The 27,890-nt window shown below is 39.6% G+C and overlaps 3 protein-coding genes across 7 annotated transcripts; 1 reads left to right on the top strand and 2 right to left on the bottom strand.

Moving 5' to 3' along the window:
• The first annotated feature begins 23 nt into the window (after positions 1–23).
• Positions 24–11,328, top strand: ankrd13d (ankyrin repeat domain 13 family, member D). Of its 4 annotated transcripts, XM_032555369.1 has the most exons (17): positions 26–845; positions 940–1,075; positions 1,164–1,288; positions 1,513–1,558; positions 2,388–2,531; positions 2,604–2,793; positions 2,911–2,977; positions 3,516–3,597; positions 3,971–4,032; positions 4,135–4,265; positions 4,350–4,507; positions 4,690–4,815; positions 5,825–5,997; positions 7,660–7,739; positions 7,943–7,990; positions 8,115–8,348; positions 9,381–11,328. In XM_032555369.1, exons 1-17 carry the CDS (start codon positions 762–764, stop codon positions 9,442–9,444), a joined length of 1,950 nt encoding a protein of 649 aa, XP_032411260.1. In that variant the 5' UTR covers positions 26–761; the 3' UTR covers positions 9,445–11,328. The 4 variants fall into 4 exon arrangements, with proteins under 4 accessions (XP_032411258.1, XP_032411259.1, XP_032411260.1 ...); XM_032555367.1 differs by having other exon boundaries at positions 24–845; positions 3,971–4,265; XM_032555370.1 differs by lacking the exon at positions 7,943–7,990 and having other exon boundaries at positions 27–845.
• On the bottom strand, positions 11,153–17,746 carry LOC116714676 (signal-transducing adaptor protein 1-like). The gene is made up of 10 exons (XM_032555372.1): positions 17,503–17,746; positions 16,973–17,044; positions 16,671–16,787; positions 16,292–16,348; positions 15,091–15,248; positions 14,467–14,598; positions 14,178–14,247; positions 12,523–12,625; positions 12,269–12,448; positions 11,153–11,307 (listed from the first exon to the last, which is right to left on the bottom strand). Exons 1-10 carry the CDS (start codon positions 17,608–17,610, stop codon positions 11,153–11,155), a joined length of 1,152 nt encoding a protein of 383 aa, XP_032411263.1. The 5' UTR covers positions 17,611–17,746.
• Positions 17,747–23,854: 6,108 nt separating this feature from the next.
• LOC116714678 (paired box protein Pax-5-like) lies at positions 23,855–26,758 on the bottom strand. Of its 2 annotated transcripts, XM_032555382.1 has the most exons (6): positions 26,626–26,758; positions 26,379–26,544; positions 25,685–25,882; positions 25,560–25,600; positions 25,390–25,485; positions 23,855–24,092 (listed from the first exon to the last, which is right to left on the bottom strand). In XM_032555382.1, exons 1-6 carry the CDS (start codon positions 26,666–26,668, stop codon positions 23,974–23,976), a joined length of 663 nt encoding a protein of 220 aa, XP_032411273.1. In that variant the 5' UTR covers positions 26,669–26,758; the 3' UTR covers positions 23,855–23,973. The 2 variants fall into 2 exon arrangements, with proteins under 2 accessions (XP_032411273.1, XP_032411272.1); XM_032555381.1 differs by having other exon boundaries at positions 26,379–26,758.
• Positions 26,759–27,890: the final 1,132 nt, after the last annotated feature.

Below are 27,890 nucleotides of genomic sequence, written 5' to 3'. Positions count from 1 at the left end.
GAGGAAGTACTCTCTAACGGATTTGCATCGCTGGATGACAGAAATCCTGCCTCCCGGCTCCACCCAGCAGCATCTCTCCGCCACCTGGAAACAAAGCCCCTTCAAACTAAATAAACCGTTGCAGCAGCTTTGCGAGAGCTTGATTGTGGCGGAGCTGATCGCAGAGGATCAGGGCGCAACGGACAGATGCGTTATTGGCAGCAGCTGGCATCTTCTCGTCGGGCTCTGAACTGGAGTGACCTGGATATGGAAGCGGACTAAGGGGCCGTGTCTTGCTTTATTTTGGTTACAACACTGCGATGGAAACAGAGGATGCTCTCATCGGCACCGGGACAAGCTAGCTAACTTTAATATCAGGCGGCTTGAACTAGATTATTTTAACTGCTACAGTATATATATAAAAAATGAGAGGACACTGCTATGAGTTGTTTGTTGGTTAAACCCGTCCATCCCGCAGTATGGAAAACAGAAGCTGAAAATAATGTTGTTAGCTAGTTAGCTAAGGTTAGCCAGCTAGCTGCTAGTTAACTAGTGGGCTGAGTTAGCCTTCCTGACTCAGCCCACTAATAGTTTTGCTGCTTCATGTTAGTTACTACAATAGAGTTGCCAAGTGGCAGTTTTTTTTTCTAAGTGACACAACTTTTGCTGTCAGAGTGTAACATTTTTAAGTGAAAACCGAAGCTAGCTAGCTAACCAGCGGTGCCGATCCATTTTACTGCGATCTTTGTGGCTGTAAAAGTCTTCGTAAGAGTGTGTCAGCCATGGCTCAGGAGGCCTTTCCCTTGCATTTTTACGTCTGGAACAATCAGTACATAGAGCTGGACCGAGAGCTGCAGAAGAAAGAAGTGAGTCTCTGTGGGTGGTGGGTTTCTACAGGTGCGCTTTATTTTATGTCGCGCCGCAGTGCGCTGACACAGCTTGTGTGTTTTGGACATGCAGCAGGATGTGGATCGCCTGGATCCACGGGGGCGCACCCCGCTGGAGCTGGCTGTCTGTCTGGGTCACCTGGAGTCCACCCGCGTGCTGCTCAGGTACTCTGCGGACCCGACGCACTGCAACGCGCAGGGCTGGACCAGTGAGTGCTTCAAGCTGCCGCCGGCTGCTGCTGCTTTGCTTCATGTCCCCAGGCTGCTGTGAGTTAAACACCCGGACATTTGCTTCAGTCTTGCAGGAGGCGGTGAGCACCGGGGACCCAGAGCTGGTGCAGCTGGTGCTTCAATACAGAGACTTTAAACGAGCTACGGAGAGACTGGCGGGCATCCCAGAGCTGCTCAGCAAACTGAGACAGGTAAAAATCATCCTTTATCCTCCAATTCCTCATCTCCTTAATCAATGCACTCTTCTAAAGTGTTTTTCTAAGATGCTTCTAAGATGCTTCTAAGAGCTCTACACTGTATGCCAGGGTGGCTTTTCCATTTTAAACAATATTTCCAACATGCTGCCAAAAACTCTCAGCGTCTTCATTAGATGAGGACTGATCACGGTCTGAACATCAGTTTCCTGTCTCTTCAGGCGCGGGACTTTTACGTGGAGATGAAGTGGGAGTTCACCAGCTGGGGTGAGTGGATTTCAGATTTCCCACACAGAGGTAAATTTCAGCACCACTGCAGCTGGACAGCTCCCTCCGCAGCAGACCGTGTCAATATTGAATTTACACCTTTGGAAAAAGAGGGGAAAACTTGTGAGCTCTAAATAAACATGCACCAATTAACACAGCAGAGACTGGAATTGGTAAGATTTAGTTCCCTCTGATTGGAGATCCACGCCAATCAGATCCACTCCAAAGAATATTGAAAAATTAGTTAATTTTTTTTCTTCAATAAATAAATTAAAACTTTGCACTTTTTATATTGATTTAAAATTAGATAATAATTTAGAAAATACTGTGATAAATGAATGGTGGTCATCTTGTGATTAAGTTTTTTGTTGCATTCAAAACTTGTCCATCTAATAAAACAAAACAGCTAAACTTCTTTTTTTTAAATCTGTCATCAGTCTGAAGAAAATAAATCAGAATTGGTCAACATTGGAATTGGCAGGCCAGAGAGTACCTGACATGTAAAAAGTCTGATCTATGCATTTCTAATCAAAATGACTAATCAGAAGTGAGACAGTGTCTTTGATTTGCAAGGTTTTAGTTTAAATTAGTTTGAAGTTAAACTCCCGCTTCATAATGAGAGATTTTTTAGTTTAGGCAGTGATGGAAATGTTTTTCAAATGTCTTTGTCTTTCAAATGTTTGGACTAATCAGATTAATTTATGTAATGCACTGGTGAAAACATAAAACAAGATTTTTTTTTATAACCTCTTCTTTGGTTACGTGCTTCTTGCTTTCTCTGTCACATGTTTTGAAAAAGCCCCATCCTCTCTCTCCCCTCCTTTTGCAGTACCCTTGGTGTCTAAGGTTTGCCCCAGTGACGTCTACCGGGTTTGGAAAAGCGGCTCATGCCTCCGTGTTGACACCACACTACTGGGCTTTGAACACATGACTTGGCTTAAAGGACGGCGCAGCTATATTTTCAAGGGTGGAGGTGTGTGATATAAATGCATAAATGAATAACAGCACCAGAGGGGATTCGCAGCATGTCCGTCTCTCTGCTCAGATGACGGAGCCGTGGTGATGGAGGTGGACCACGAGAAGCAGGTGGTGTATACCGAGCCACTTGTGCTGTCCCCTCGTGATGCGCCGTCCCTTCTGGCAGCCATGCAGCCGTCGCAGGAGAACACGGCCCAGAGGCTCACGTCGCCTATCGTCTCCACACACCTCAACACACGCAACATTTCCTTTGAGCGGTAACGACTGAATACCCAAACATTCCTGCCGACGTTTTTTACTTTCGCAGAGTTAAAATGGAAATATTGATGACAGCCGAACTTAAGTTTGACCTGTTTTTTTCATATTTGTCTCAGGAATAAGTCGGGAATCTGGGGCTGGCGTTCTGAGAAGACCGAGGTCGTCAGCGGTTACGAAGCCAAGGTAAGGAGGCTGATGCTCCAGCCCGACGTTGATGGTTTTATCACATAGTACTGGTTTTATTTTGCTTCATCTAAATTACATGTTTGAACTTATTTCTGTTTAAATTTGACAAATGTATTGTTTCAGAGCAGTGTGGGAGAAGAAGAGTTCCCCACTGCCAAAATACTCCAGACCAATTTCTAAGAGGAGCTAAAAGATGTGATGATCACAACTAAACTCACAAAAGGACACGTTTACATAATTTAATACTTATTTGTGTCTAGGTTTTTTATAGAAGTTCCTTCTGGTTTCATAACAACTAACCTATATTGTTTTTTTGTTTTGTTTTTCTCCAATCATTATCTTTTTTTATATGAGAATCTCTTGATGGTTGTAGAAGAAACAGTTTCTATATTTTAGTTTGTCTGCACAAAAAAAATCTGTTTTCATAGGTTTCACTTTCACTCCAGACATTTTTGTCTGATGCTAACAATTACTACTGGGAGCTTTAATAAAAGTGTGAGAAGACATGTTGTCCATGCTCTCTCTTTGTGTCCAGGTTTACAGTGCCACCAATGTGGAGGTGGTGACCCGCTCGAGGACGGAGCATTTATCAGACCAAGACAAGTCCAGAAACAAAGGTGAGAAAATTCACAGGGACAGAAAAACTATGTATGATATCTTGTCAAGTAAACAATGGTAGGGGGAATATGTTCGCATGCTGAGACATTAAACTACTTATTTTTATTCCTGTACTTCCCAGTTTGTGTATTTTGTTAGATTTGTGTATATGGTTTTATATTTGTTTTGTACTTATTTGGACAAACAAACTGTATTTCTGTTCATTCCTCTTTACATCTCAGGCTTGTTGGCTATGAAAAAAAAAAAAGGCATGATGTGTGTGTCACTTTGTAGTCAACGGAGAGGGAAACAGAGCAGAGGTTTGGCTGCACTGTAGATGATCCTCTATCTAGCCGTATTGATTAAAGCGGGTATTTTGCCTGTTTTTCTCAGGCTCAAAGACTCCCCTTCAGTCCTTCCTGGGGATTGCAGAGCAGCACACGGCTCACAACGGGGTAACGGAGCCTCTGCGGCGCACGTTCTTTCCCACACACTATCTCATTCATCCTTTCACACACACTCACCGCTACCTCTGTATGTGTGTGTGTTCCTGTCAGAGCAACGTGTCCCAGTGTGCCAGTCCTCACAACCCCACGGCCATCACAGCCGAGGAATACTTCAACCCGGAGTTCAACCTGAATGGCCGGGACATCGGACGCCCCGTCGAGCTCACAAGCAAAGTGCAGAGGTTTGGTGAAGGCAGAGCAGCATCAGATCAGTCACGTTTATTATTATCACACTACATTGTCTGTCTTTTTTTTTTTTTTTTCAGGTTTAAAGCCACGCTTTGGCTGAGTGAGACACACCCTCTGTCCCTGGCTGAACAGGTGACGCCCATCATCGACCTCATGGCCATCTCAAACGCTCACTTTGCTAAACTGCGGGACTTCATCACCCTGCGGCTCCCACCAGGCTTCCCTGTGAAGATAGGTGAGTGCGGTCATTACATGCATATCTGATGGGACGTTTCAGTTCTGCAGGAAGCTTCTCTGCGACTTTGGCTTTTTTAAACCCTAGTTTGGAAACGTTGCTTGATCCAGTAGATTAACAGCCAAAGGAAACCCACTCAGCTGCACCTTCCCATTTCAATATTTTCTCTTTCTGCCCCTCAGAGATTCCTCTGTTTCACGTGTTGAATGCCAGAGTGACGTTCAGTAATCTGTGTGGCTGCGACGAGCCGGTCAGCTCTGTGATTGTTCACCCGCCAGAGAACTCTGGAGAACTACAGAGAACTCAGGGTAACTACGACTCCACCACACGCAGTAAATACTGAAAACATTTATCTGAGCAGCACCCTCCATGTTTACTGAAAAATATTAAAATCAAACCTTTATTTTTAGAGCATTTCAGTGGAAAATAATGTAATATTTTTAATGTAATTGCCTGTAACAAAACATTTTGCTCACCTGTTCTTAGAAAGTGAGTTTATGCTTTACTTTTAAATTCAATGAGTATGTAGGAACTCTTAATCTGTGATCCTTGTTTCCCTGGGGTGTAAATTTGAAGTAACACATAGGCCCATTTGTCGTCACCACTCTTCAAAATGGGACAAACGTGAGAACACATTTAAGTAAGGTATGTCTAAGTTGATCTTCATGAGTTAGGAACTTAGTACAGGAAAATTGTTAATTGCCCAAAACTTGTATCGACAGTCAGTACAATAATTTAAAAATCGAAAAGACCCAACTTTATCTTTCTAGAAGAAACAGTAAGAAAAATGCTAAGTGTTTAAAAACAAAATCTCCTAATCTCTCAGTTTGAGGACTGCAGCAAAGAGTGGTATCTTGGGGTGGCCTGGTCTCCATAGCGACTACTCGATGCAATTAACATGATAGAAGAACATTTTCTATTCTATCATCACAAATGGAAACATGTGGAGTTTACTGGGCTCTACTGAAACTTTAAACGAGACAGTCTGTATTGGAGGCTGAGCTTTGGGGCAAAAAAAAAAAACTCCAGGTGGAACTGACTTAAAACAATTGATGAAGTAATTTCTGAACTTTTTTCCCCCCCAAAGGTAATCAGATCAGTGGTTGAAATTTTTTACATTTACCCTCGGATAATTCAACTACAATAAAGATGAATTTATTTGACATCTTTTTGTACTTCTTTACCAGGGGTGTTGAGCAATATTTTTGCACCACAAAAAATTGCAGATGTAGCTAATCACAGCTGGACTCCTACTCCCTCCCGCCTGCAGGGGGTTTTAACACATCGAATCATAAACGCATCTCATTTCCTCCTCAGGTCAGCTTCCCTCTGACTTCCATTGCGAGGTGGACCCCTCGGTGTTCGAGCCCCCTCCAGATTACACCACCCTTGGGCCGGGCCGCAGCGAGCCGCTGAGGGACGAGGACGACAACCTGCTGCAGTTCGCCATCCAGCAGAGTCTGCTGGACGCCGGCACCGAGAGCGATCAGGTCCGAGCGCCGTAAGTCAGCCCGGCACAAGAGTAAAGCGCTTCAGTTTGGCTGAGACAGACGGGAGACTTTGGACAGGATAGATAAACGGGTAGATTTATTGAAAGATCGCTTTATTATAACAAGCAGAATGTGATGAAATATGCCAGTAATAAAATGAGTCATAAAGAAGAGTTGAGGCTCCGCCAACAGGCCATGAAGAATGTCTGTAAGGCAGATCGAAAATGTTTGTGAAGTTCTGCACAGAGATCTGATGATTATTGTGCAGCATGTTGCTGTTGATATTGGAGGAGATTTTATTCTGCAGTTTCATTCACTAGAATAAATATTTTTATAGACTTGTGATCTGAAACAGCTGGGCTGTTCTACGCTGTAATGTGATGCAGCCTTGTGTATGACTGAGTGCAGGTATTAAATGTTTCCCAGTGTCACTTGAGATTTCCTCCTTATCTTTGTGCACATTAATGACACACCCCATATATTCCTGAACTATTTGTAAAAAAAAAAAAAGAAGAAGAAAAAAAAGCGTAAATAAGGATTTGTGAGGAATTTGTTATGGTTAAAATTAGGAAAACACAACTAATTAGGAAGATTACTCAGCATTTGTAGGTGTGTCAGTGGAGATATTTACAGTTCTTTTCTCCTATATAACCTGTGATTTCATGTATTAGTCAAACTCAAAGTAACACAAACTTGTAAAGTCAAAGGAAAATTGCAAATAATTTTCTAAATATTTTAATATAAATATCTGAAAATGTGACAGACACTGGTATTAATCCCCCCTGAACCAATATTTTGCCGAACCATCTCTGTTTTGTTGTTTGTCTCTACCACCTTTACACATTTAGCAAATGTAAAGCACCTTTTAAATATCAAGTCCACCTGGATTAAGCTCTGGACTTTGACTGGGCCATTGTAACTCATAACTGTTCTGGGATCTAAACAGTTCCTTTGTGATTTTTTGCTGAGTTTTTAAGGTTGTCGTTTACCCTCTTAGAATTATTTTGACACAGCATGATGTCTCTGCAACATGTTTTAGTAGCAACATCATGTTTCCACAACGCTGAGCTTTTGACATTTAGGTCAAAGATATTTATTTTGGGTTATATAAAACGCTTGCCTTCTTATGTTTGCTGTTTCCATAGTCTTTCAAAAAGGCTGATTTTACAGAGCACAACTAACAGATGTTTGTCTGTGGATGTTTCCATAGAAAATTGTTTGAGAGCAGATGTTCGTTTGCATAATTTTAGTTCAACTTCACAACAATTTGCTACTTTGGTAAATGAAATGCATGATAAAATGTTCAAAAGTTTAAGATGCCTGACTGTACTCTAAACACTGGATAAAAACACTGACAGAGGCATGTGCACGTTTTAAGTGAAGTAAAAAGTAAGTTTTCTCCTTGTATTTAGAGCTATAAATGCCAATAATTTATCATAAAAATGTTACGTCATTGGCATTGTTGGTCCAGTCTGGTGTAGCTTCTGCAGAAGCGGCAACATTTCTGTATTTGCTGGCGTCTCTGCATCTGTTTTTCTCCTTGACTTAGAAAAGCGCAGAGCTCTTTTTAGCACCGTAGATTCTGCTCTTAACCGATCATTTAACTCTCAACAAGCACTTCTCTTGTCTAAAGCCAGGAACCATTTGCTTCTAAATTTTCAGGTGACCATCTGGGAGGCGCTGACCAACAGCCGCCCGGGGCCCCAGTCTCCGCTGTATGAGGAGGACTCTCAGCTGGAGAGGTGAGAGGATTTTACCTGCTGCTGATTCTGCAGTCATCGCTCTACTGGAACTGTGGCTTTACTCCGCTGTTAGTAGAGAATAATTACAGTAGGTTTATTTTTTTAATGGATTAGTAATTTAGAGAATAAATAGATGAAGAAATTGCACACATGAATGTGTGGGAATTAATATTCTAATGATGTCTTAATCTTTTTTTCTTCAGGAGAACTTCTGGCATGAGCTGTAATTTAAGGAAAGATACTAAAATAGAGTTCAGTAATTAGCTTTTTCTCTCTCCTCCTGAGAGCAGCACTTCTCTTTTATCCTCTACTGGAGTTTAAGCAGAAGGACACTGAAAACAGCCGCCTTAGACAACTTTTTCTGCCTCCTCTCAGGGCGATCCAGGAGTCACTCTCCATCTCTCTGGCCAGCAGAGAGGGAGAAGACACGGCCGACCCCAGCCTGCCCCCCTCCGTGTCCCCGCAGGACCCTGCCTCCAACTCGCCGCTCTCCTACAGCGCCGCCACCAACCCGAGGCTTTCCGGTCCCTTCGGCGTGGCGTCCAGCTTCGATGAGCAGCTGCAGCTCGCCATGGAGCTGTCGTGCAGGGAACAGGAGGAGATTGACAGGTGGGGGCTGCCTGGCGGTCACCTCAGGCAAAACGTTCATGTTGACAGATTGTGATCTGAGCCTTCTGTGAGTGAGTGACGGCTGTCTGCATGCAGGGCACTTAAGGAAGAGACATATTTGGTGTTTTTTCACTTGCACTACATCCTTAAACTTCACCAGAGCACCCACTTCTTTGCTCCTGCAGCTATTTATTTGCTGTGCTGTTTGTATTTATGTTCATTACTATCACTGGGGTGATGAAAATTCATCTCATTAACAGTTTCTATTACTGTTTAGAAACAATGTTATCGGCTAAATAAAATGCAAAGCATACAGAGGGCCATAGACAATTTACATCACAAGTACATTAACATCATCACAATATCCACGTCATCTCTGTTGGCCACTGTGTTACACGGCTGTTTCCATCAAAAACAAACCACGAAAATGTCCAAATATCACAGCTAATATCATTGCTCTGTTTGCCAATATTATTGCAATCATAAGATTTTTCTAATATCATGCAGCTCTAATATGAACTCCTCTGTACACCAAAGTGCTAGTGAAAGCTGTAGACATCTGTTTAAGCTTGACCCGAAGTGGCTGATGCAGCTGAATGACGATCCTCAAACACCAGCAGCAAAACGCCAATAAAATGTACTAAAGGTGCTGCAGTAGCCCAGTAAAAGTCCAGACTCCAGCTTGATGCTGTATGTAATCCATAAAAAGGTTTTGTATGACTTAACGTCTTCAAACCTCTTTAAGATTGTTTCGAAGATGCATTATAAAGAAAAACTGTTCAACATTTGTCCACAAAGATGTAAGATGAAAATGATTACTTCTGTAAACATTTCTTTTAATACAAGCTGATAAATGATGGGGTAAATTGTAGTTTTTCCATATCTGAGCTCTAGAAACACACCTGGTCCATGTAGCTCCCATATTAGAGACAATAATGTGTCCAGTCAAACCTTTCCTACATAAACACTGAAAACATTGAATCCACAAAAACTTGTCAAAACTGTTAAACCCAGTTCGTCTTTCGTTTCCAGGAAGCGTAAGGAGGAAGAGGAGGAGCTGGAGAGGATCCTGCAGCTGTCTCTCACAGAGAAGTGATGCTGCGGCGGGACGGGTCCACACTTAATTTATTCCGTTTTAATTTTTAAATCCCAAGACATTAATTTATTATTGCAGATATTTTATTTGTTTTTGTCACATGAAGGCTGCTAACATGCACAGACTGAAAGGAACTGATGTAGGAAATGCGAAATGGGTTACTCTGAATAAAATACTGTACACTTTAAGTGAAGGAGATGACAAAAAGGGAGCTTTTTTCTTTTTTTATTGAATATTTTTCACAGTCTTGCTGTTTTTGAGTGATGAATGATCCTTAAGCTTATATGATCCACTACACTGACAAAAAATACAGTAAAACATAATAGAATAAAAAAAAAACTTCTAAGCATTTATGTTGGATTACTCCTAAGTGTGGAAAAATAAAGATAATCTTGGATTAATATTCTGTCTTCAGCTTGCATTAAAATATTTTACATGTTTACATATTCATTATGTTATTTTTTTTTTACATTGGACATTGTTACAATAACAATAAAGAAAATATTTAGCCAAAACTGAAAGTTTATCAGCTTTTTAAACAGAAAATCTGCCGATGTTCACAATAAGATGGTTTTGGCAAATTATTGTCACATGTGAAAATGTATTTTTTTCCTCTCTCTTTTTTGGTAGTGTCAACAGTGAGTTGTGAAACAAAATCACATTTTACATAAATGCATTTGGCAGAAGTCACAGACAAATGAGGATATAACATAATGCAGCTAATATCAAAGCTAACAGTAGTTGGCTACTGCTAGCAGGCTACTAGTAGCCAACAACGGTAATGATCTACAAACAATAGGCTAGGAAATATGGATTATATGTACTCCATATATGTATGTTTGTGTATATATATATACATACAGTATATATATATATATATATATATATATGATTCTGGATAGTCTTGAGCTCAGTGTAGGTACTGCTAGCCGACAATCCCTTCATGACATAAGAAAACCATTCAGGAAATACTTTTTATGATAAAGCTACAAACGTATGGAGGGCTGGTGGTGCAAAACACAGTAAGTTTAAAAATTTACATTTCCTTAAACCCTAGATTGAGAAATTTTCTTTAAAAAAAGAACTTTTTTTTCTTTGCTATTTCAGTCTTCTACAGTTAGCTTGTCAGTTTTCTAGTGCTTCTCAAACAAACATTTTCTTCCTCTGAATCGTGCAAAACCCTCTGATCACAATCAAACATAGTCTTTCTTAGTTTGGTGTGAAGTTAAAGTTTCTATGAAAAAACCTCAGAAGCACCAAATTTTAGATTATTATTTCTTTTTAGCAAATATTGTTACTCCTTCACTGGTTTTCTGACTGTGGATTGCAGATGTGACTTGGAGACTTCTATAGTGTTTGACCAAATTTCCCTAACTTGGAAAAAAATCAAGTTACACAACTTCCTTTATTTAAAACAAGTAGCTTGCAAATCTTTGTCATCAAGCGTAAAGTGACTTTCTTTGGAAATAAATCACCCAAACTTCTGTTTATATGTTTGGTTACTGTTTTTATACTCTGGACAGTGTTGGAAAAAATGAGTTCAAAGATTCCCACACACTTCTGCCTCTCTGATAATTAACTGAGAACTCATATTTTTTATTTAACTTTTGCACACATTTAATATCCCCATAGAAAAAAGGGGATTCTGGTGGCAGAGCTCAGTAAAACATGTACTCTTTGAGCCACATATTAGGCAGAAAGTTAAAGTTCATGGCATGGGGATGTTGGTTGTCCACCGGACCTTTGATTTGAATTTTTCACCTTCTTCATTCTGGTATTCGAAGTCTTCGTCCGTTCCAGCTTCCACATAGAGATTTTCTTTTCTCATTTGTAAAACTGCCTGAAGCTCACCAGCCACCTGAGCTGATTAAGACAAAAAAAAAAGAGTGTTACTCGTTGAGATTAATTTGATCTACTAACACAAACAATGATGATGCATTCAGTTGAACTTTAGTTATCATGTAAAATAAACTCTTTTATAGCAGAAGCATAATTTCACACAGAACATTTCAGAAAAATGTGACCTTGCATTTGAGCATATTTTTTTCAGTGGATAATTCTGTATATTCAGAAATACAATCAGCAGTTGGCCATTTATTTTTTATCTATTTCCCAAGGTTGGAGCATGAATAAACACTTTTTTTCTATTTGTGCAATCTCTTCGTTCCTTGTTTCTGTCTTATTGTCTCATCTCTTCTGTTTAGCCAGTAGGTGTTATACAGGGTTTGGTCTGGGGACAGATATGGCCATGGAGGAATGTTTTGAATCACTTTAAAAAAACTCAATGAACACCTATTTTCAGTATTCTCAAAGTCCACCAGATTTTCTTTTAAAGTTTACTGATGCCACACCCCCTAACAAGGTTCTTTTGAAAGAGAAACAGGCCCACAGCATCATAGTTCCACCATCGCACTTGACTGTGGGCATGATACTCTTGAGTTTCTCATCAAAGAAGCTGTATTTGTTTGTAGTAAAAAAGGTCTGTCTGGATCTTATCTAACAAAAACATATAGGTTCAATTAAAATCCCAGTTTATCTAACTCCCCATGTTTGGACAACTGGATGGACAGAGAAGGTCCAACCAGATGCTATGCAGATATTGTCCAATGGTTGTTACGACACAGTTCTCCAATAGTTACCTGTTTTATTCACCTCTAACCATCCGTCTTATTGAGGGTTTCCAATCACTGGTGATTTTGTAAACAACATTTTTTCTTAAATGGTATCATTTCCACCAATGAAAAAAAAATAAATCTATTTTACGGTAGTTTTTCAAGACATCTTTACTCAGGATCCAAGTAAATTTGTGTGAGTGTGTATTTACCTTTCTTCATCATTTGATCATCCATTATGGGATCTTCTGGTAACACATATTCTCCCTCATCAGGCCTGGTAATGGGTGGAAGATGCTTGTCTTTGGCCTGGGATCGCTGCATGGGGGCCACCTGAGCTTTGGGGACAACAGATGGTGGCATGTTGACACATTTTGGGGGAGGAGCCACTACTGTCAAACAAAAACAGATGTTAATCTATGTCAATGTGAACTCATTTGTTTCTCAGAGGAGTGCTAATCCTCACCAATCCGAGTATCGTAGGGTTGAGCTACAACATAGGGACGGAGGCGATACTCTGTCTTCTCCAGGAAGTACTTCAGTACATCGTTCAGTGAGTGGACTGTTATCTGCAGAGTAAACATTAGGGAAGAATTAGCTATTAAATTTATGAAATTTATTTTTCACCGGTGTACTTATCATGAGATGTCAGAGAAACATATTTCAGACTGTGACATATTCAACTGTCACAGCAAAGTAACTACATAAACATGGCAATTTCTTTTCCCTCTGATCTCCCTGAAATAAATAATAAAAAAAATCTGCATATTGCAATCAACTATAAAACTGCTGATATATAAAGTTCATAACATAAACTCCTATGTAAAACACAGTAATCTGAATGTGCTCACTCACCCTTCATTTCCTAATATTGTCCTTACATGGAACCAGATCTTCTTTTGATCTTTTAATCAGACCTTGATGTATTTACGTATTATTATCATTTTGAAATTTCTCATTTCTGTTCAGTAGTGTTTGTTTAGTTGTTCCCCTCGGACCCTTTTAATTTTCAGGCACCCTGAACTCAAGAGATGAACCAGATACAGTATTAGTCTACACATGAGACAAGTCACAAAAAGTCTTTTTTTTCCTTCCCAGCATCATTCGATCATTTGTTAACTGGAGCCTGTGTCAAATACACAATTTGTTTGCATCTGCACAGATTTTGAGAGACAGAATACTTGTTTTTTTTTTTGTTAATTAAGGGCATTTTCCCCAAATGGTGCCATTACAATTTTTGATTGGTCAAGATCACAAGATAGTAAGCAAAGTGAAAAGAAATGGGAGCTTATTATTATTATGAATATTATTATTGAAATAAATATGAATACAAAACCACTGAGCAATGTTTGTGTCCTAGAATTAAGACAGAAATATGAGACACTTCTTCGTGTTGTCACGTCGATGCAGCTTTTGATGTCGGTTGATGTTCAGGTTCTGATGTAACCATCAAGGAATGAATCATTTACAATGTTGCACAACTGATTAAAGTGAGTGGTGCGATTGCACTGCCTACGTCCATTAAATCTCAAGACGACCTTCTGATATCTGGCCTTTCATTCACAGCCTTTGTTACATAATAGCTAAACATACAGTTCTTTCATGAAACCAATATGCAGTCGGTATTACATATGAGAAATCACCAATGTCATTTTCTTTAAGCACTTCAATTAAAATTAGTCGTTATTTGTCAAAACAACAGAATTGTTTGCTGTCATCATGTTTGATACTCGGCCTAAATTATTTCAAACCATTAACATCAGTAAGGCTGAATGTCTGAACACTTTTGACTCCACATGGATGGATGCTAAGGTGCAAAACTGCATTTCCTTTAGAAAACAATCAATTAAATGAAGCATTGAGAAAAAAAAATCTTGGTTAGAATTGGTTTCTTTGCTTTGTTTGCAAAATAGTTTTTTTTTTTTTTTTACTTCACAGTAAATCTGACTACATAGTTTTATTAATGGGTTGTTTTATTAACATTTACTTAAGTAAATAATCCGAATAGTTTTTTTTATTCTTTCTCATTTATGTTTCATGTCACCATTTTCTTTCTTTAGTTTCAGGCTGTGGGTTGTGAGGAGAGCTGTTCAACCATAAAAACAAATACTTTAGACTTACTGGAGTCTCGAGTTCGATCACAAAGCCAGAACTCGTGGAGGTCACCCTGTAGTTCTTCTGGACATACCCTCTGCAACACAGTGGACATCAAGATAATTACTCTGAATGCAGATTAACGTTGTTTCTATCATTGGTCTAACTGACTGAAATGTTTGGTTTTCCTTCTTTGTATGTTTAACATTTCAAACTAGGATTATAAAAATAAACTTTAAGAGCCAGCTGGTTTATTTCGAAGTTCTGCGGGAAAATCAGAGCTGCTGAATGACATCAGGATGAAGTTTGAGTAAACCTGTCTGTCTTTTGTCTGAGCGTCAGGGCGTAGTTCTTGGGCATGGTGGACGGGCGGAGGATGATGTTCCCATTTTCCGGGTTCTCACTGAGCAGCTTTTCAGCCTCCTGTCGGGTCACATCGAAAAAACAACTGCAGGGAGCAAAGAAAGCAAAAAGACACAATCAACATCTTCTATGAGTTTCTAAAGTAAATAATTTTATTTTTCTCAATAAAATATTTTAAAAAGAGCTGTGAATAGAGCTCTTTTTTGTCTAAATTGTTTGACTTTCTCTGGAGGTCATTGCTTCAATTATACAAGTGAAACAAACTTGTAATTTTTTATTGATTCTTAAGTTTTATGAGTTTTGTGAAACCTGAGTCTTACAGGAAGTAAGCCTGTGAGAAAGCTGGTATTTATGTAACTGAAGGTAACTCATATTCTCAGTACAAAAGTCTTGAGATGGAAACATGATGCTTACAGAACTGATTAGAGCCAAGAAATGATGCAGGAGAGAAGACAGAGGCTAAAACTGCTTAAAATAACCTGTAGATATTATCAGATATTATTGTCCAGGATAGTTGATACATTGTTTGGATATGCAGACAAACGTAATGTATTAGAAGCTCCTCAGTTTAACTCACGCAGGCATGTCAGGAGTATCTTTAGTCTGCAGGAAGCCTGGTCGGGGTGGAAGAGCAGGACGCTGCAGCTGAGGGTTTCTTTTCTTTTCCTGAGCCAGCATCTCCTCCAGCTTCATTTTCTGACCAGGCAGCATATGAAGGTCTGAGGGAATCTCTTTCTGCAATAAAATACAGATTACTGTTTACAGTAGGACAATATAGTTTATCATAAAATACAGGAGAGAAAATTGAATGCAGACTTTACTTAAAATATTAACATGAACTGAAACGTACAATATTTAGGAGGCTTTATATATCAAACCTACCACTTTCTCAATTTTGGAGGGATCTTTTCCCCCTTCTTGGCACTTAGAGGCAAACAATGAACCAGTAATATTTATTTGCTATTTTCTTTTATGACATTAGGTTAATAACTGACTCGTGAGTCATTCTATGGAGATGTACAGTAATCTGAAGGACAAGCTTTCAATGTATGCTGTGGAAACACATTGTTTATTCAACATTTTATTACACAGTGACACTGATTAACCTGAACCTGAAAGATGTACATTAGCTCAGCCTGTAACTTTACAAATCAGCCACAACTAATGTTGTATTTTTTCCTACAAGCAGAGATGATGAAAATGTTTTGCAAGCTGTAATATCATGGCATGCAGGAGGACGATAGAAAAATAACGTCTTTTATAAAATTGCCATCAATTCTTTATGCTATTATAAAAGTTAGCACTTAAATTCCCTTAAATTTTAGCTAGTTGAGTTCTACCACAAGGAAACAACTGTTACAGATAAATATTGTATTAATACTTTTCAATGTTTTTGAACATATTTAATTTCATATTAATTCACACTGAATTTAATAAAATAAAAAAAACACTAAAATTTAAAATCTCATTTATAATTCTGTAATGTTCAAAATGATATCAGCTCAGTGTATTAATTTTATTGCTCATATGTGTTGCTAATGATTCAAAGTTGAGTAGTTGCTGTCTGCAGCTGAACTGACTGGGTACGGCTTACCCTTAAAATTAGATGATGGAGTTTGGAAAGACAAATGAATTTAACTTTATCTAATGACACAGAGTACTGGACCTACATTGAAAAAGTAATTTTCCTATGAATACTAAATAAAACAGGACTTTTCAAGCTTGTGAGCCTCATGTTCATCCTGAGTTTGTTTCTGTTTTTCAGATTTTTGACTTACATTAACCAGAGTCATAATGTAGCCTCTCCATTCCTCTCCTGCGTCAGGATTATCCATCTGCAGAGTCAGAGAAAACAACACAAGTGTTGGTAAGATGAGACCAATTGCTTTCCTTCAACAAATACCGCACGTGGGTTTTATGTGAAATAAATAATATGGAAAGCATATATAAGCTTTCCATATATCTGCTTATATGTATGGAAAGGCCCACTGTTGCGCATGGTGGAAGATCTGTGATGAAGTGGGCCTGTTTCTCTCAGTGCTAAATCTTAGTTAAAATGTATAATCTAAACAGTATGTTTTCAAATCATCCAGCTTTTAAAATCAAGTGAATGCCATTTTTGTGATAAATGCTGAGTCAGTTTGAAGTTTCACAAACCTTTAACTGCACCTCCTCCAGGGGCAAGCTTAAGGTGAAAATGTTTGGCCCTTTGTTTTTATAAGGAGACTCCATGTCCATGGACTTTATCAGCCCCAGGTCCAGCCTTTCTGAATACTGACAAACAAACAGAAAGTCCCGTGGCGGTTTAATGGATGAAATATCAACAGACCTGTACTTCCTTATTGCCCCTCTGATGAGTTTCTTTGGAATCAGATTTTGGGGTCTTGCACATGAAAAATACTTTCAATTCAATTTGACCACATTATTTTATGAAAGACAAACTTTAACTGTGTCCTTACTGTGTCTTGTGTGTCATTGTTGTATAGAAACACTGTTGATCCTCTGAGCTCTCCGTAGAAGTTCCTGAAATCCTGAAAGTCATAAATGTCTTTTTGAGTTAATGCTGTGGATGAAACCTTAACCTTTGCACAGAACCAAATCCAATAAACTCACCCTTGTCTTTATGGTAGACTAAAGTACAATGAATTTTTTTTTAAGCTCCGGCTAACTAATTGAGATTGTTAATTTACATATATATGAAAACAGTATAGTTTTAAGTGAGTTTTTTTAGACTCATCGTTCAAAGAATGTGCATCTATCAGTAGGTATCGATCCTCTTCATAAATTAATTTAAAATAGCCTCCCATAAAATAAAGCAATCACAGTCTGACCTTGGCAACAAGATCAGGTTGCTAAAAAAATTGTTACAAAGAGAATCAGCCGAAAAATAAAAACATTAAAAATACATGAATACCTCCAGTATTGACAGTTTCTGTGTTTAAATCTCCAGTTTCAAACTTCTACTAAATTGCAGTGTAGGTTATTTTACCTTCTCTTTGAGGTTCTTCTTCAGCAGGTTTCCATAGTGGTACAGAGGCAAAGCTGTGATTGTCTCCCTCCTCCTGTGAACAACTCTCGGGTGAGGTCTGCCCTCCATCAGATCAACGAGTTTCTTCTCCTTGCCTAGTTCGCCTCGACGCTCGTGAGCCTTTGAGCTGAGACCTGGGAAAACTGAGCTCCTCTGTGTTTTTGTGTGAGCTGAGACGCACTGATTTACTGCCTGAGATTATCACTGCTCTATAAATCCTCTATCATAACTTTTCTCGCGCAGCCTCAGAGCTGCTCAGGCTCTGAACCGGGAAATGCTGCACTGATTTACGAAGAAGGAAGTAATTAGTTGAAAAACAGAAAAAAAGCCAAAGAATTATCAGCATTTGTACTTTGGCCCTGGTGTAACTCATGGTAATTTGGTTTTCATTCTCATGTGCAGTGAAGTGTGCTTGGCAATAGCTCACACACAAACGCAAAGGCTTTTTTCACAGCAAAACTCTAAAAATGTAGGACAGATTAATCATTAGCAATAAAAGTGAGGTGTGCGTGGATAAACAGCTCAACTTTTAGTCTCAGTTTAGACTCCTTTTCGTACTGGACTTTCTTGTGCTCCCATTTAATACCTGAACTCTATAAGAGTTTGAGACTTTGTAATGCAAAGAACAAAAGCTCTGAATTTATGCCAATAAAAAAATCCTACACTGGGTTAAAGTATTCTGGATTTATTGCAGTCAATGCTCAAGAATGACAACTACAGCAGTAACATATCAGATAAAAAGTATTGTAATGTCCACTTGATAGACTAGTTAAACAGCAGCATTCTACAGTGCACGTGAAAACAAAATGTTACACTGTGTTTCAAAATATAAAAGACAAAGAAAATATGTTGTTGTTGTTGTGTTTAAAGACTCCCTGTATGGATTAGATTTATATTGATAAATATTGCCCATATCTCCTCTAAGGTTGTTGATCTTTTTACATTATTTTCTAATATGTTTTAATGTCTTATGGGCTGCACTGAAAAAATGTTTCTTTGAACCTACTTGTAAAAAAATACTTTGCTACAGTTAATCTTTTTAGTTTTGCTCAAGCTATAATTCGGATTTAATTTATAGCTTAAGCAAAACTAACACAATTAGCTGTAACAAATTAGAGTATTTTTTTTTAAGTTGGCTCAAAGAAGCACTTTTTTTAGTGTGTGGTGTTGCAGTTTCAAGCTACTCCAAAGTCACTTGATAGAATATGAACAGCTTTTTACTGCTCAGGCCGTAATAAAGCATGACTCCCTCTAGATAAGATATTTTAGTGCCATATAAAAATCCAAAGTAAATCAAATAATGATGTAGATAAAGTGTCTATATACCATTATACCATCTATATACCATCATACATATAAAAAAAAAAAAAAAATTCCCTTCTCACCCACCGCGGGTGGTTCTTATCCTCTGAGCTCGGGTCCTCTACCAGAGGCCTGGGAGCTTGAGGGTTCTGCGCAGTATCTTGGCTGTGCCAAGGACTGCACACTTCTGGACTGAGATGTCTGATGTTGTTCCTGGGATCTGTTGTAGCCATTGGTCCAGTTTGGGGGTGACTGCCCCGAGGGCCCCGATGACCACAGGCACCACTGTGGTCTTCACCTTCCAGGCCCTCTCCAGTTCCTCTCTGAGGCCCTGGTATTTCTCTAGTTTCTCGTGCTCCTTTTTCCTGATGTTGCAGTCGCTTGGTATTGCTACATCTATCACAACGGCTTTCCTCTGTTGTTTATCCACTACGACAATGTCTGGTTGGTTCGCCATTACCATTTTGTCTGTCTGGATCTGGAAGTCCCACAGGATCTTAGCTCTGGCGTTCTCCGCCACCTTTGGGGGTGTTTCCCACTTTGATCTCGGGGTTTCCAGTCCATATTCTGCACAGATGTTTCTGTACACTATGCCTGCAACTTGGTTATGTCGTTCCATGTACGCTTTCCCTGCCAGTATCTTGCACCCTGCTGTTATGTGCTGGACTGTCTCAGGGGCCTCCTTGCACAACCTACACCTTGGGTCTTGTCTGGTGTGGTATATCTGGGCCTCTATTGCTCTGGTGTTTAGGGCCTGTTCCTGGGCGGCCAGGATGAGGGCCTCTGTGCTGTCCTTGAGTCCAGCTTTTTCCAGCCATTGGTAGGATTTACTGATATCAGCCACTTGGGTTATTTGCTGGTGGTACATCCCATGTAGGGGCTTGTCCTGCCATGATGGTATCTCTGGCACCTCAACCTCCGTTCCCTGTTGTCTGAGATATTCACTGAGCACATTGTCTGTTGAGGCTTTGTCCCTGATGTATTTATGGATCTTAGTTGTTTCGTCCTGGACTGTGGTTCTCACACTCACTAGTCCTCTGCCTCCTTCCTTGCGGCTCGTGTACAGTCTCAGGGTGCTGGATTTGGGATGGAATCCTCCATGCATTGTTAGTAGTTTTCTAGTCTTAATATCAGTGGCTTTTATCTCCTCCTTTGGCCAGCTAATTATTCCAGCAGGGTATCTGATTACTGGCAGGGCATAGCTGTTTATTGCGCGGATTTTGTTCTTGCCATTGAGCTGGCTTCTCAGGACTTGCCTTATTCGTTGGAGGTATTTAGCTGTGGCTCCTTTCCTTGTGACCTCATCGAGGTTGCCATTTGCTTGTGGTATACCTAGGTACTTGTAACTGTCCTCTATGTCTGCTATTGTTCCTTCTGGGAGTGAGACCCCTTCTGTGCGGATGACCTTCCCCCTCTTTGTGATCAGCCGACCGCACTTCTCTAGTCCGAATGACATCCCAATGTCCGTGCTGTAGATCCTGGTGGTGTGGATCAGTGAGTCGATGTCTCGCTCACTCTTGGCATACAGCTTGATGTCATCCATGTAGAGAAGGTGGCTGATGTTGGCCCCATTTTTGAGTCGGTATCCGTAGCCAGTCTTGTTGATAATTTGGCTGAGGGGGTTCAGGCCTATGCAGAACAGTAGCGGGGACAGAGCATCTCCTTGGTATATGCCACATTTGATGGACACTTGTGCAAGTGGTTTGCAGTTGGCTTCAAGGGTGGTTTTCCACAGCTTCATCGAGTTTGCAATGAAGGCTCTCAGAGTCCTGTTGATGTTATACATCTCTAAGCATTCAATGATCCAAGTATGCGGCATTGAGTCATAGGCTTTCTTGTAATCAATCCAAGCCATGCACAGGTTGGTGTGTCGGGTTTTGCAGTCTCGGGCAACTGTGCGGTCTACGAGGAGTTGGTGTTTGGCTCCTCTGCTATTTACACCGATACCTTTCTGTGCCGTGCTCATGTGTTTATCCATGTGTTTGCTTATCTTGGCCGCTATGATGCCTGACATGAGCTTCCATGTTGTGGAGAGGCAGGTTATTGGTCGGTAGTTGGGTGGGACTGGACCCTTTGATGGATCCTTCTGGATTAGGATTGTCTGCCCTTCAGTTAACCATTCAGGGTGAGTCCCACTTTGTAGCAGCTGGTTCATTTGGTCTGCCAGTCGCTCATGGAGGGCAGTGAGTTTCTTTAGCCAGTAGGCATGGATCATGTCAGGCCCTGGTGCTGTCCAGTTTTTCATACCTGAGACTCTTTCTTGGACATCTGTCACAGTGATGGTTACCAAGGCTTGCTCAGGGAGGTTATTATGGTCCTCTCGTAGAGAGATCAACCACTGTGCATTGCTGTTGTGGGACGCCTCCCTTTCCCATATGCCTTTCCAGTATTGTTCAGTCTCCAGCCTTGGTGGGTCTACTCTGTTGTTATTACCCTGCCATTGAGAGTACACCTTAGCTGGTTGAGTGGAGAAGAGCCGGTTAATCCTTCTGGATTCATTCTCCCTTGTGTATCTCTTTAGGCGGCTGGCCAAGGCTTGGAGCCTCTGTTTGGCAGTTTCGAGTGCTTCAGGTATGGGCATCTGCCTGTACTTTCTGGGTACTGGTCTTTTCATTGTACCCTTGTGGAGCTCTGACAGTTGGCTCACTTCCCTCCTTGATACCTTGATTTTAGCCTCTAACCGTCTTTTCCATGGTGGGTATTGGGTCTCATGCCTCTTATAGCCAAGTGTCTCAAGGATCACTGATGCTGAGTTGTAGATCAGCTCATTGGTTTCTGTTATGGTGTTGGTAGGGATTGTTCTCAATGCTGCATTCACATTCTCAATGATCTCTGATGGTACTTCACTCAGCCGTTGTAATTGGCGCCGAGGAGGTCTGGTTGTCATTCGGGTCATGATTTTCTCTCTCAGGTCAGCAGCCGTCTCGTTCAGCTCTGATTCGCTCAATGGGGCCGTGTATCCCCTGACTGGGTGGGGACTTGTAGTTAAGTCCCCACAGTTCTGACATCCAGGTTCCTCCTTGAGATTGACGAGATATATATATATATATATATATATATATATATATATATATATATATATATATATATATATATATATATACAGTATATATAAAACTATCTGAAAATTAGCCTTTCATTTTGTTTCCCCACAATAAATTCAGACTCAGCAGAAACACCAGGCTGGTGAGAAGTGGTTTGGTGCTTATCAATAAGTAGCCCATAATACTACAGTAGAGTCTGAAACGTCTACATCTAACAGAAGACAATCCTGACTTCTGGGGTGTATTGATTAACAGCAGCAGCAGGATTTAAACTTCAGCTTTTTTGTGTCACTGTCGTCGAGACGGGGAAATATGAGGCTCGATCTAAGTTTAACCAGAGGTGAAAGTGCTTAATGATTAACTGATGTTAAATACCAGGTTAAATGTCTGAAAGACTCAGGATGGAGTCTAATCAATAAAAATGTGTCTCAGCTAAGGAAATTGTGTTGGCAGAGCAAATATGCTTTCAAAACTAATCTCGCATTCAGAAATATTTTGAGGCTGTTTCATGGTAACAATTAACATCTGTAATATAGTACATTAAAGGAGCAGTTTGGACCAAAAATTTCTGGATTTATTACTTGAATCTAATTAACAGACTCAGCTTGTCCCACTAAGTCATTTATTAGTGTCGTATAAACATGGTCTTGTTATATAGTGTTATTAGTTTATTAACACAGATATAAGCAAGAAACCTGTGGCACAGAGAATGATGATGATGATGATGATGATGATGATGATGATGATGATGATGATGATGATGATGCGAACACTGCCCTCTAGAGACTAAGTATGGGCATAGCAGAACAAAAAAAGTCTATAGTCGCCCAGATTTTTTTTTCTTTAGTTTACCTTTCTTTTCCTTCTTCTAGGGCTGTTAGTATTTAGGATGGCCCTCATTTTATGCCCTCTAAGCCAAAGACATCTTTACGTTTCTGAAAAAGGAATGTTTACTGAGTTGCTGTTCTTTATTATCAGGATGCCTAAAAGACATCAATAAAAAACCTTAAGCTGATGTAGAAAGATGCAGGCAGAGGTCCAATGAAAATAATTAAAAGGATAGATATCAATTTTTTTCAGTTTTTGCTTCTCTTTACTGACTACCTGTTGAGTCAAAAACTGAATTCAAAAATTCTAAGGTTCTGAAAAAAGAAGCTTCACTAAAAAAGATTGTTCGGTATGTTTTCACTGTCAGAGTACAAAGTCTACTGGTGGCTCTTTAGACCAAAAACAATGTAGTTTTTGATCTGGAGACCTAATGTCAACTTTGAAAAACTTTCTATTTTGTCAATAGTGCCTTCATTCTGATTTACATGTAGCTGCGCTGAAAAACACTTAGGGTCTTCATAGACCACTTTCCCACCAAATGTACTATTTTTTCTATTTTCTGGTTTTCTAATATTATCAATTAGGAGGGCAAAAATCTATGTATATAAAATAATTTATTTATATATTATGAGAATGTCCTCTTGTTAGAATTACTGTAATGCAACATAACAGAGACAAAGTCAATGGGACATTTTTGAGAAATGTTAAGGTGAAAAGCAAAAAGGCAGCTTATTCATTGCTCAATCACAACACAACACACATGCATTGCAGAGACAAACAGAATCAATCTGAAATTCTGTCAGTATCTGCTTTATAAATGGATTTGATTGTTGGTCGGTGTGTGCCTTCACACAAAAAAGCACTGAGCTGCCCTGATGTTTTTTTTCACCCTGTTGGTCCCTTCAGCAGCTCTCATCTTCCTAGATTCCTCATCCATGAGAGCAGGCGAGGGAATTGGACACAAAGGAGAGAAAGCAGTCAGTGTTGTCCATCATGGGGCCTCTAATGATGTTGCTTTACAGCCACTGACTGAGCAGAAAATGACCGCAGGGACAGGCCACAACACTCTGAACTGATCACAGCAACCTTGCTGTTCTTCCCTCCAAATTATGTAAACAAATAACAACATAAGAGGAGGGTGGTTTTAGTTTTATTTTAATATGTTTTCTCTGATTTTAGACATGATGAATTCTGTTCTTCGGTGAAACGAAGGCCGAAGACGAAAGATCCACCGGGTGTCATGTCAGATCAGTGCAAACTAACCTAAAGGATCTGAATCATGGTTAGCTGGCAGCTGATGGCGAAATGGCGAGCTGAGGTCAGACCTGCTCCAGAAACAGAGCTGGGTGTGGTGCTCACTGCAGGACTCGTCCGCTCCTGGAAAACAGAACAGCTTCAGGTTTACTTTTATCTCCATTTCCACCTCCATTTGTTCTCATTAGAAGAATGAAAAACAGCCCACATGAATGGCTGTATTCGTATAGATAACTATACTTATTAGTCTCTGAAGCCGCCTGTTCTAATTCTCTCTGTGATGGAAAGGGAGGCAGGGAGGAGGATGGAGACCTGGGGAGACGAAGTGGACCTCCTGCTGCTGATAGTGTCTCCGACTGACTTATATTAACATAAAGCACAAAGTCTTATGCATCAGTCTTCTGTGTGGTCTCCAGTTAAAAGCCATTTTAACAAATGCTGTGTGTATTCGTAGCCTGTTAAAATGTTTATTCTTATTGAGTACTTATTTTCTACTTTGTGACCTTTTTCTCTAACAATTTTAAATTAAAAGCTTAAATTGTGTTTAAACATTTTTGAATGACTTTAATGTGTGGAAAGAAAAATAATATAGCCTGCAGGCAGGAAATGAATGCACAGGCAAAAGTAATAAAAAAATATCACCCAAAATTGTGAAAACTGTTTTTCTCCCAGTAGTTATACATTTAGAGTGATTGCCATATAAGTGAACTGATTCTACAAAGATTATGTGAAAAGCAGAAAAGCAACAGTACATAGAATCAAAAGATGTAAATTACTGTTTAGGATAAATTAACCTTTACCAAGAAAAAGCTTTGTACTTTCTTTTCTCCATCTTTATTTTTTGAAAAGACATTAATTTAGTATAAAAATAAATTTCATATGAAAGATACCTTAAATAGTCAAGCTTATTTGATTATACGGACATAACATTATGTGCACACTCTGTTTACTGAAATTGATTTTCAATTTAAAATAATTTAAAACATGACATGTTTATCTGGACAAAATTAACAAACCACAACAATTATCACACCTCCAACGTGTTAAAAAAAACACCAAGTATTTTACTGACAAAAAACAATCTTTCATCTATTAGATTGCTTGAAACTAATAGGTATGTGAAATACCAGTTGTCATGCACATAAACCACTTATTTTTTGTCCCTTATATGTGATAAATATTATAGGCATGCCAAGTAATCTATGAAGTATTAATTTAAATGGATAAAATTAAAGATTACAGAATGTCCTTGTCAAAACCCTACATGTTTGCAAGATTATAAAACAAAGATCATTTCACAAGAAAAATTTGTTGAATCTTTGAGTAATATTTAAGTATTTTAACCTAAAATGTCAGTTTCACTTAAATTTGCTCATTGTGTTACGGACACATGCTTGTTTGAACATATAATGATTCTCACCTTCGTTTTGTTTGTTGAATTTTCTGAGTCCTAGAATCCCTCCTATTGAAAACCTGGACTCAGAGGGACAGTCTGTTCCCATGGAAACAGATGATGCTGGCAATACAGAGGTGCAAACATTACTGAGAGGAAGACTGGGCATATAGTAAGTGTGATAGAGAGACACTCACCATCTTCACAAGGCTTTGCCTGAACTTTCCTCCTGATGATCCTACAAACACCAAAACAATCAACACTTATTTTCCAGGTCTTCGCTGTCAAGCAGAAACACTGAAACACACCAGGACTCCCTTACCTGTTAATTGAGCTGATGCTGGGAACGTTGCTTGGGTCACACACTTGCTCCAGCACCAGCCTGTCTCGGATCTCCCAGGCAAACATCGTGGGACTGTTGTGTTTCAGCTGCAGGATCTTCTGCACCACTGTGGGGGTCGCCACCTTGGGCTTGGAGCCACCTATCAGCCCCGGTCTGATGCTTCCTGTCTCATTGTACCTGGCATGATTTAGAGTCGTGTGTGGCGAGGAAAGGTTGACACTTACACACACAAGGATAAACAGGCAACCCGTTGGCTGCCAACCTTTACTTTGTGTAGTTTCAGTTTGCATGGCTGGGATGAAATTAGCATGCCACAACATTTGGTTCTGGATATCAAGGTTTTTTTGTTGTGTTAAGTTTAATTAAACGACTACTCTTTTTTTCTATGCCAAATTAAAAATTGTGGAAAGCAATTATGACGAAAAACTACAATCCTTGTATTAAGCTTCTAATAATTGTTATTTTGCATGTGCATTACATGCAGCGAGTTTCAAGATTTTTGATTTTGGTCAAACGCCCTGATTAAAATAGACAGACCGAAAGACAAACAAACACTATAAAAGCATTAAAAATCCATGAGCTTTTAATATTTTATGATGTCATCACTTCCTGATTCCATATTGGGACACATATGAATTACCATATGACTGAACCCATTTTAAACTGCGGCTACCTGGTCAATATTTTGCTGACGCAGCCATGACTGACGCGCAGACGGCGCGAGATCTCACAGGGGCGCACCCCGTGCTGCGCGAGCTCCACGATCCGGTGTCTGACCTCGTGCGGTAACGGCCGCCCGTTGATGAAGACTCCGCCGAGCTGGTTTACCCCGCCGAGCCCTGAGTGTCGGAGCAGAACGAGAAGACCCAGTTCCAGTTCAGACAGCCTCTGTGGAAAGGATGCAAGGCTCCGATACTTACTGTGCGCAACTGTGAACGGAACCAGTCCAAAACTTACTTCCATCACAGACACGTCAAAGAATCCACGACCTTGGATACTTGAGCAAGAAAATTACATCCTAGGTCCAGCTCCGTACCCAAAGTTTGGCGACTGGACCTTCAAACAAACGGAGAAATTGAAAATAAAGTATAAACTTAAAACTTTAAATGCAGACTATCCTCTCCATACTTTCAGCACCTGATCAGTGAACAGCGGTGAAAGCCTCTGAGCGCACAGGCGGGGCTGAGGCGCTTATGGTTCCGTCGAGCGCATTTACGCAAAGAAGGTGCAGACAGGATTGTATGAGTTGTAATAAACTGTTGAACATTTCTCTTTAGACCTAAGCGAACACTCGTTTTAAAAAAGTAAGTATTTTAAAATTAAGTTCGAAATGTTGAACTTGATATTGTCGATGTCGTTCAATTTTTTTCCTTTTTAAAAAGGATCAAGATTTAACCCAGCATTGAGCTCTTTCAGCAGTGCTGAGAGAATGAATTGCAATAGTCTATTATTATGCATCAGTTTGAACAAAAAGGGGGATTTTAAAGAATTAAAGAATATCAAGCGTTAAGAACTTAACTTTATTCCTTATCTCTTTAGTTTCAAAGAATCAGATTTTTTAAAATCTTTTAACTTGGAATTCTTCATTAGTTCTTCAGGCTTTCTAAAGATTTTATTTCTTTTGACTTCAACTGCTTATTGATCAATTTCCCACCCAGTCTTTGTACCTGGCTAGTATAGATTCATTGACTGAAAAAAACCCCAAAACATTTTGACCTATGTAAAAACAGCAGAAATGTGACAGAAAATAACACGATATCCACATTATCCAAACATAGTCGTGGAAGTGTCAGACTCTGGGGATGCTTCTTATCAGCAAGGGCTGTTAGTGACTTCAAAAGAGAAGAGACTAGGACTGACTTTCACTGTCAGGAGAATTAAATAATCCAGATTGATACATATTGGTGTGTTAAAATGGACTAGTCAAAGTCCACACATAAATCCATTTGAGAATGTGTGGCATTAGTCATAAAAATGTGGATGTCATTTTCCTTCACTTTAGAGTTACTTGTCACTTTGTTTTGCTTTATCATCAAAATTACCAATAAAATACATTGAAGTTTGTGCTGTAATATCACAAGAAAGGAAAAGGACAAAGAAAAGAAAATCCAAAAGTGTTATGAATATTTTTTATATTTAAAATAGAACACAATAACCAATGTTATAAAGCCCTCAGGACTGTAAA

The sequence above is a fragment of the Xiphophorus hellerii genome, chromosome 23 (genome assembly GCF_003331165.1).
Source record: "Xiphophorus hellerii strain 12219 chromosome 23, Xiphophorus_hellerii-4.1, whole genome shotgun sequence".
NCBI lineage: Eukaryota > Metazoa > Chordata > Actinopteri > Cyprinodontiformes > Poeciliidae > Xiphophorus > Xiphophorus hellerii.
The sequence above is the reverse complement of the archived record's forward strand: the minus strand, read 5'-3'. Positions and strand labels throughout refer to the sequence as shown.

What these genes read in the sequence shown, in the direction of transcription:
- ankrd13d (XM_032555367.1), top strand. Translation starts at nt 762, where the DNA reads ATGGCTCAGGAGGCCTTTCCCTTGCATTTTTACGTCTGGAACAATCAG. An exon ending in AGGCTTCCCTGTGAAGATAG is followed by an intron (nt 4,508 to 4,689) that starts GTGAGTGCGGTC and finishes TCTGCCCCTCAG; the next exon opens with AGATTCCTCTGTTTCACGTG. An exon ending in GAACAGGAGGAGATTGACAG is followed by an intron (nt 8,349 to 9,380) that starts GTGGGGGCTGCC and finishes TTTCGTTTCCAG; the next exon opens with GAAGCGTAAGGAGGAAGAGG.
- LOC116714676 (XM_032555372.1), bottom strand. Translation starts at nt 17,610, where the DNA reads ATGGAGGGCAGACCTCACCCGAGAGTTGTTCACAGGAGGAGGGAGACA. An exon ending in TGGAGGAGGTGCAGTTAAAG is followed by an intron (nt 16,349 to 16,670) that starts GTTTGTGAAACT and finishes CTGACTCTGCAG; the next exon opens with ATGGATAATCCTGACGCAGG. An exon ending in ACATTATGACTCTGGTTAAT is followed by an intron (nt 15,249 to 16,291) that starts GTAAGTCAAAAA and finishes ATTTTATTGCAG; the next exon opens with AAAGAGATTCCCTCAGACCT.
- LOC116714678 (XM_032555381.1), bottom strand. Translation starts at nt 26,668, where the DNA reads ATGGAAGTAAGTTTTGGACTGGTTCCGTTCACAGTTGCGCACAGTAAG. An exon ending in GGCAAAGCCTTGTGAAGATG is followed by an intron (nt 25,486 to 25,559) that starts GTGAGTGTCTCT and finishes CTGTATTGCCAG; the next exon opens with CATCATCTGTTTCCATGGGA. An exon ending in ATTCAACAAACAAAACGAAG is followed by an intron (nt 24,093 to 25,389) that starts GTGAGAATCATT and finishes TCTGTTTTCCAG; the next exon opens with GAGCGGACGAGTCCTGCAGT.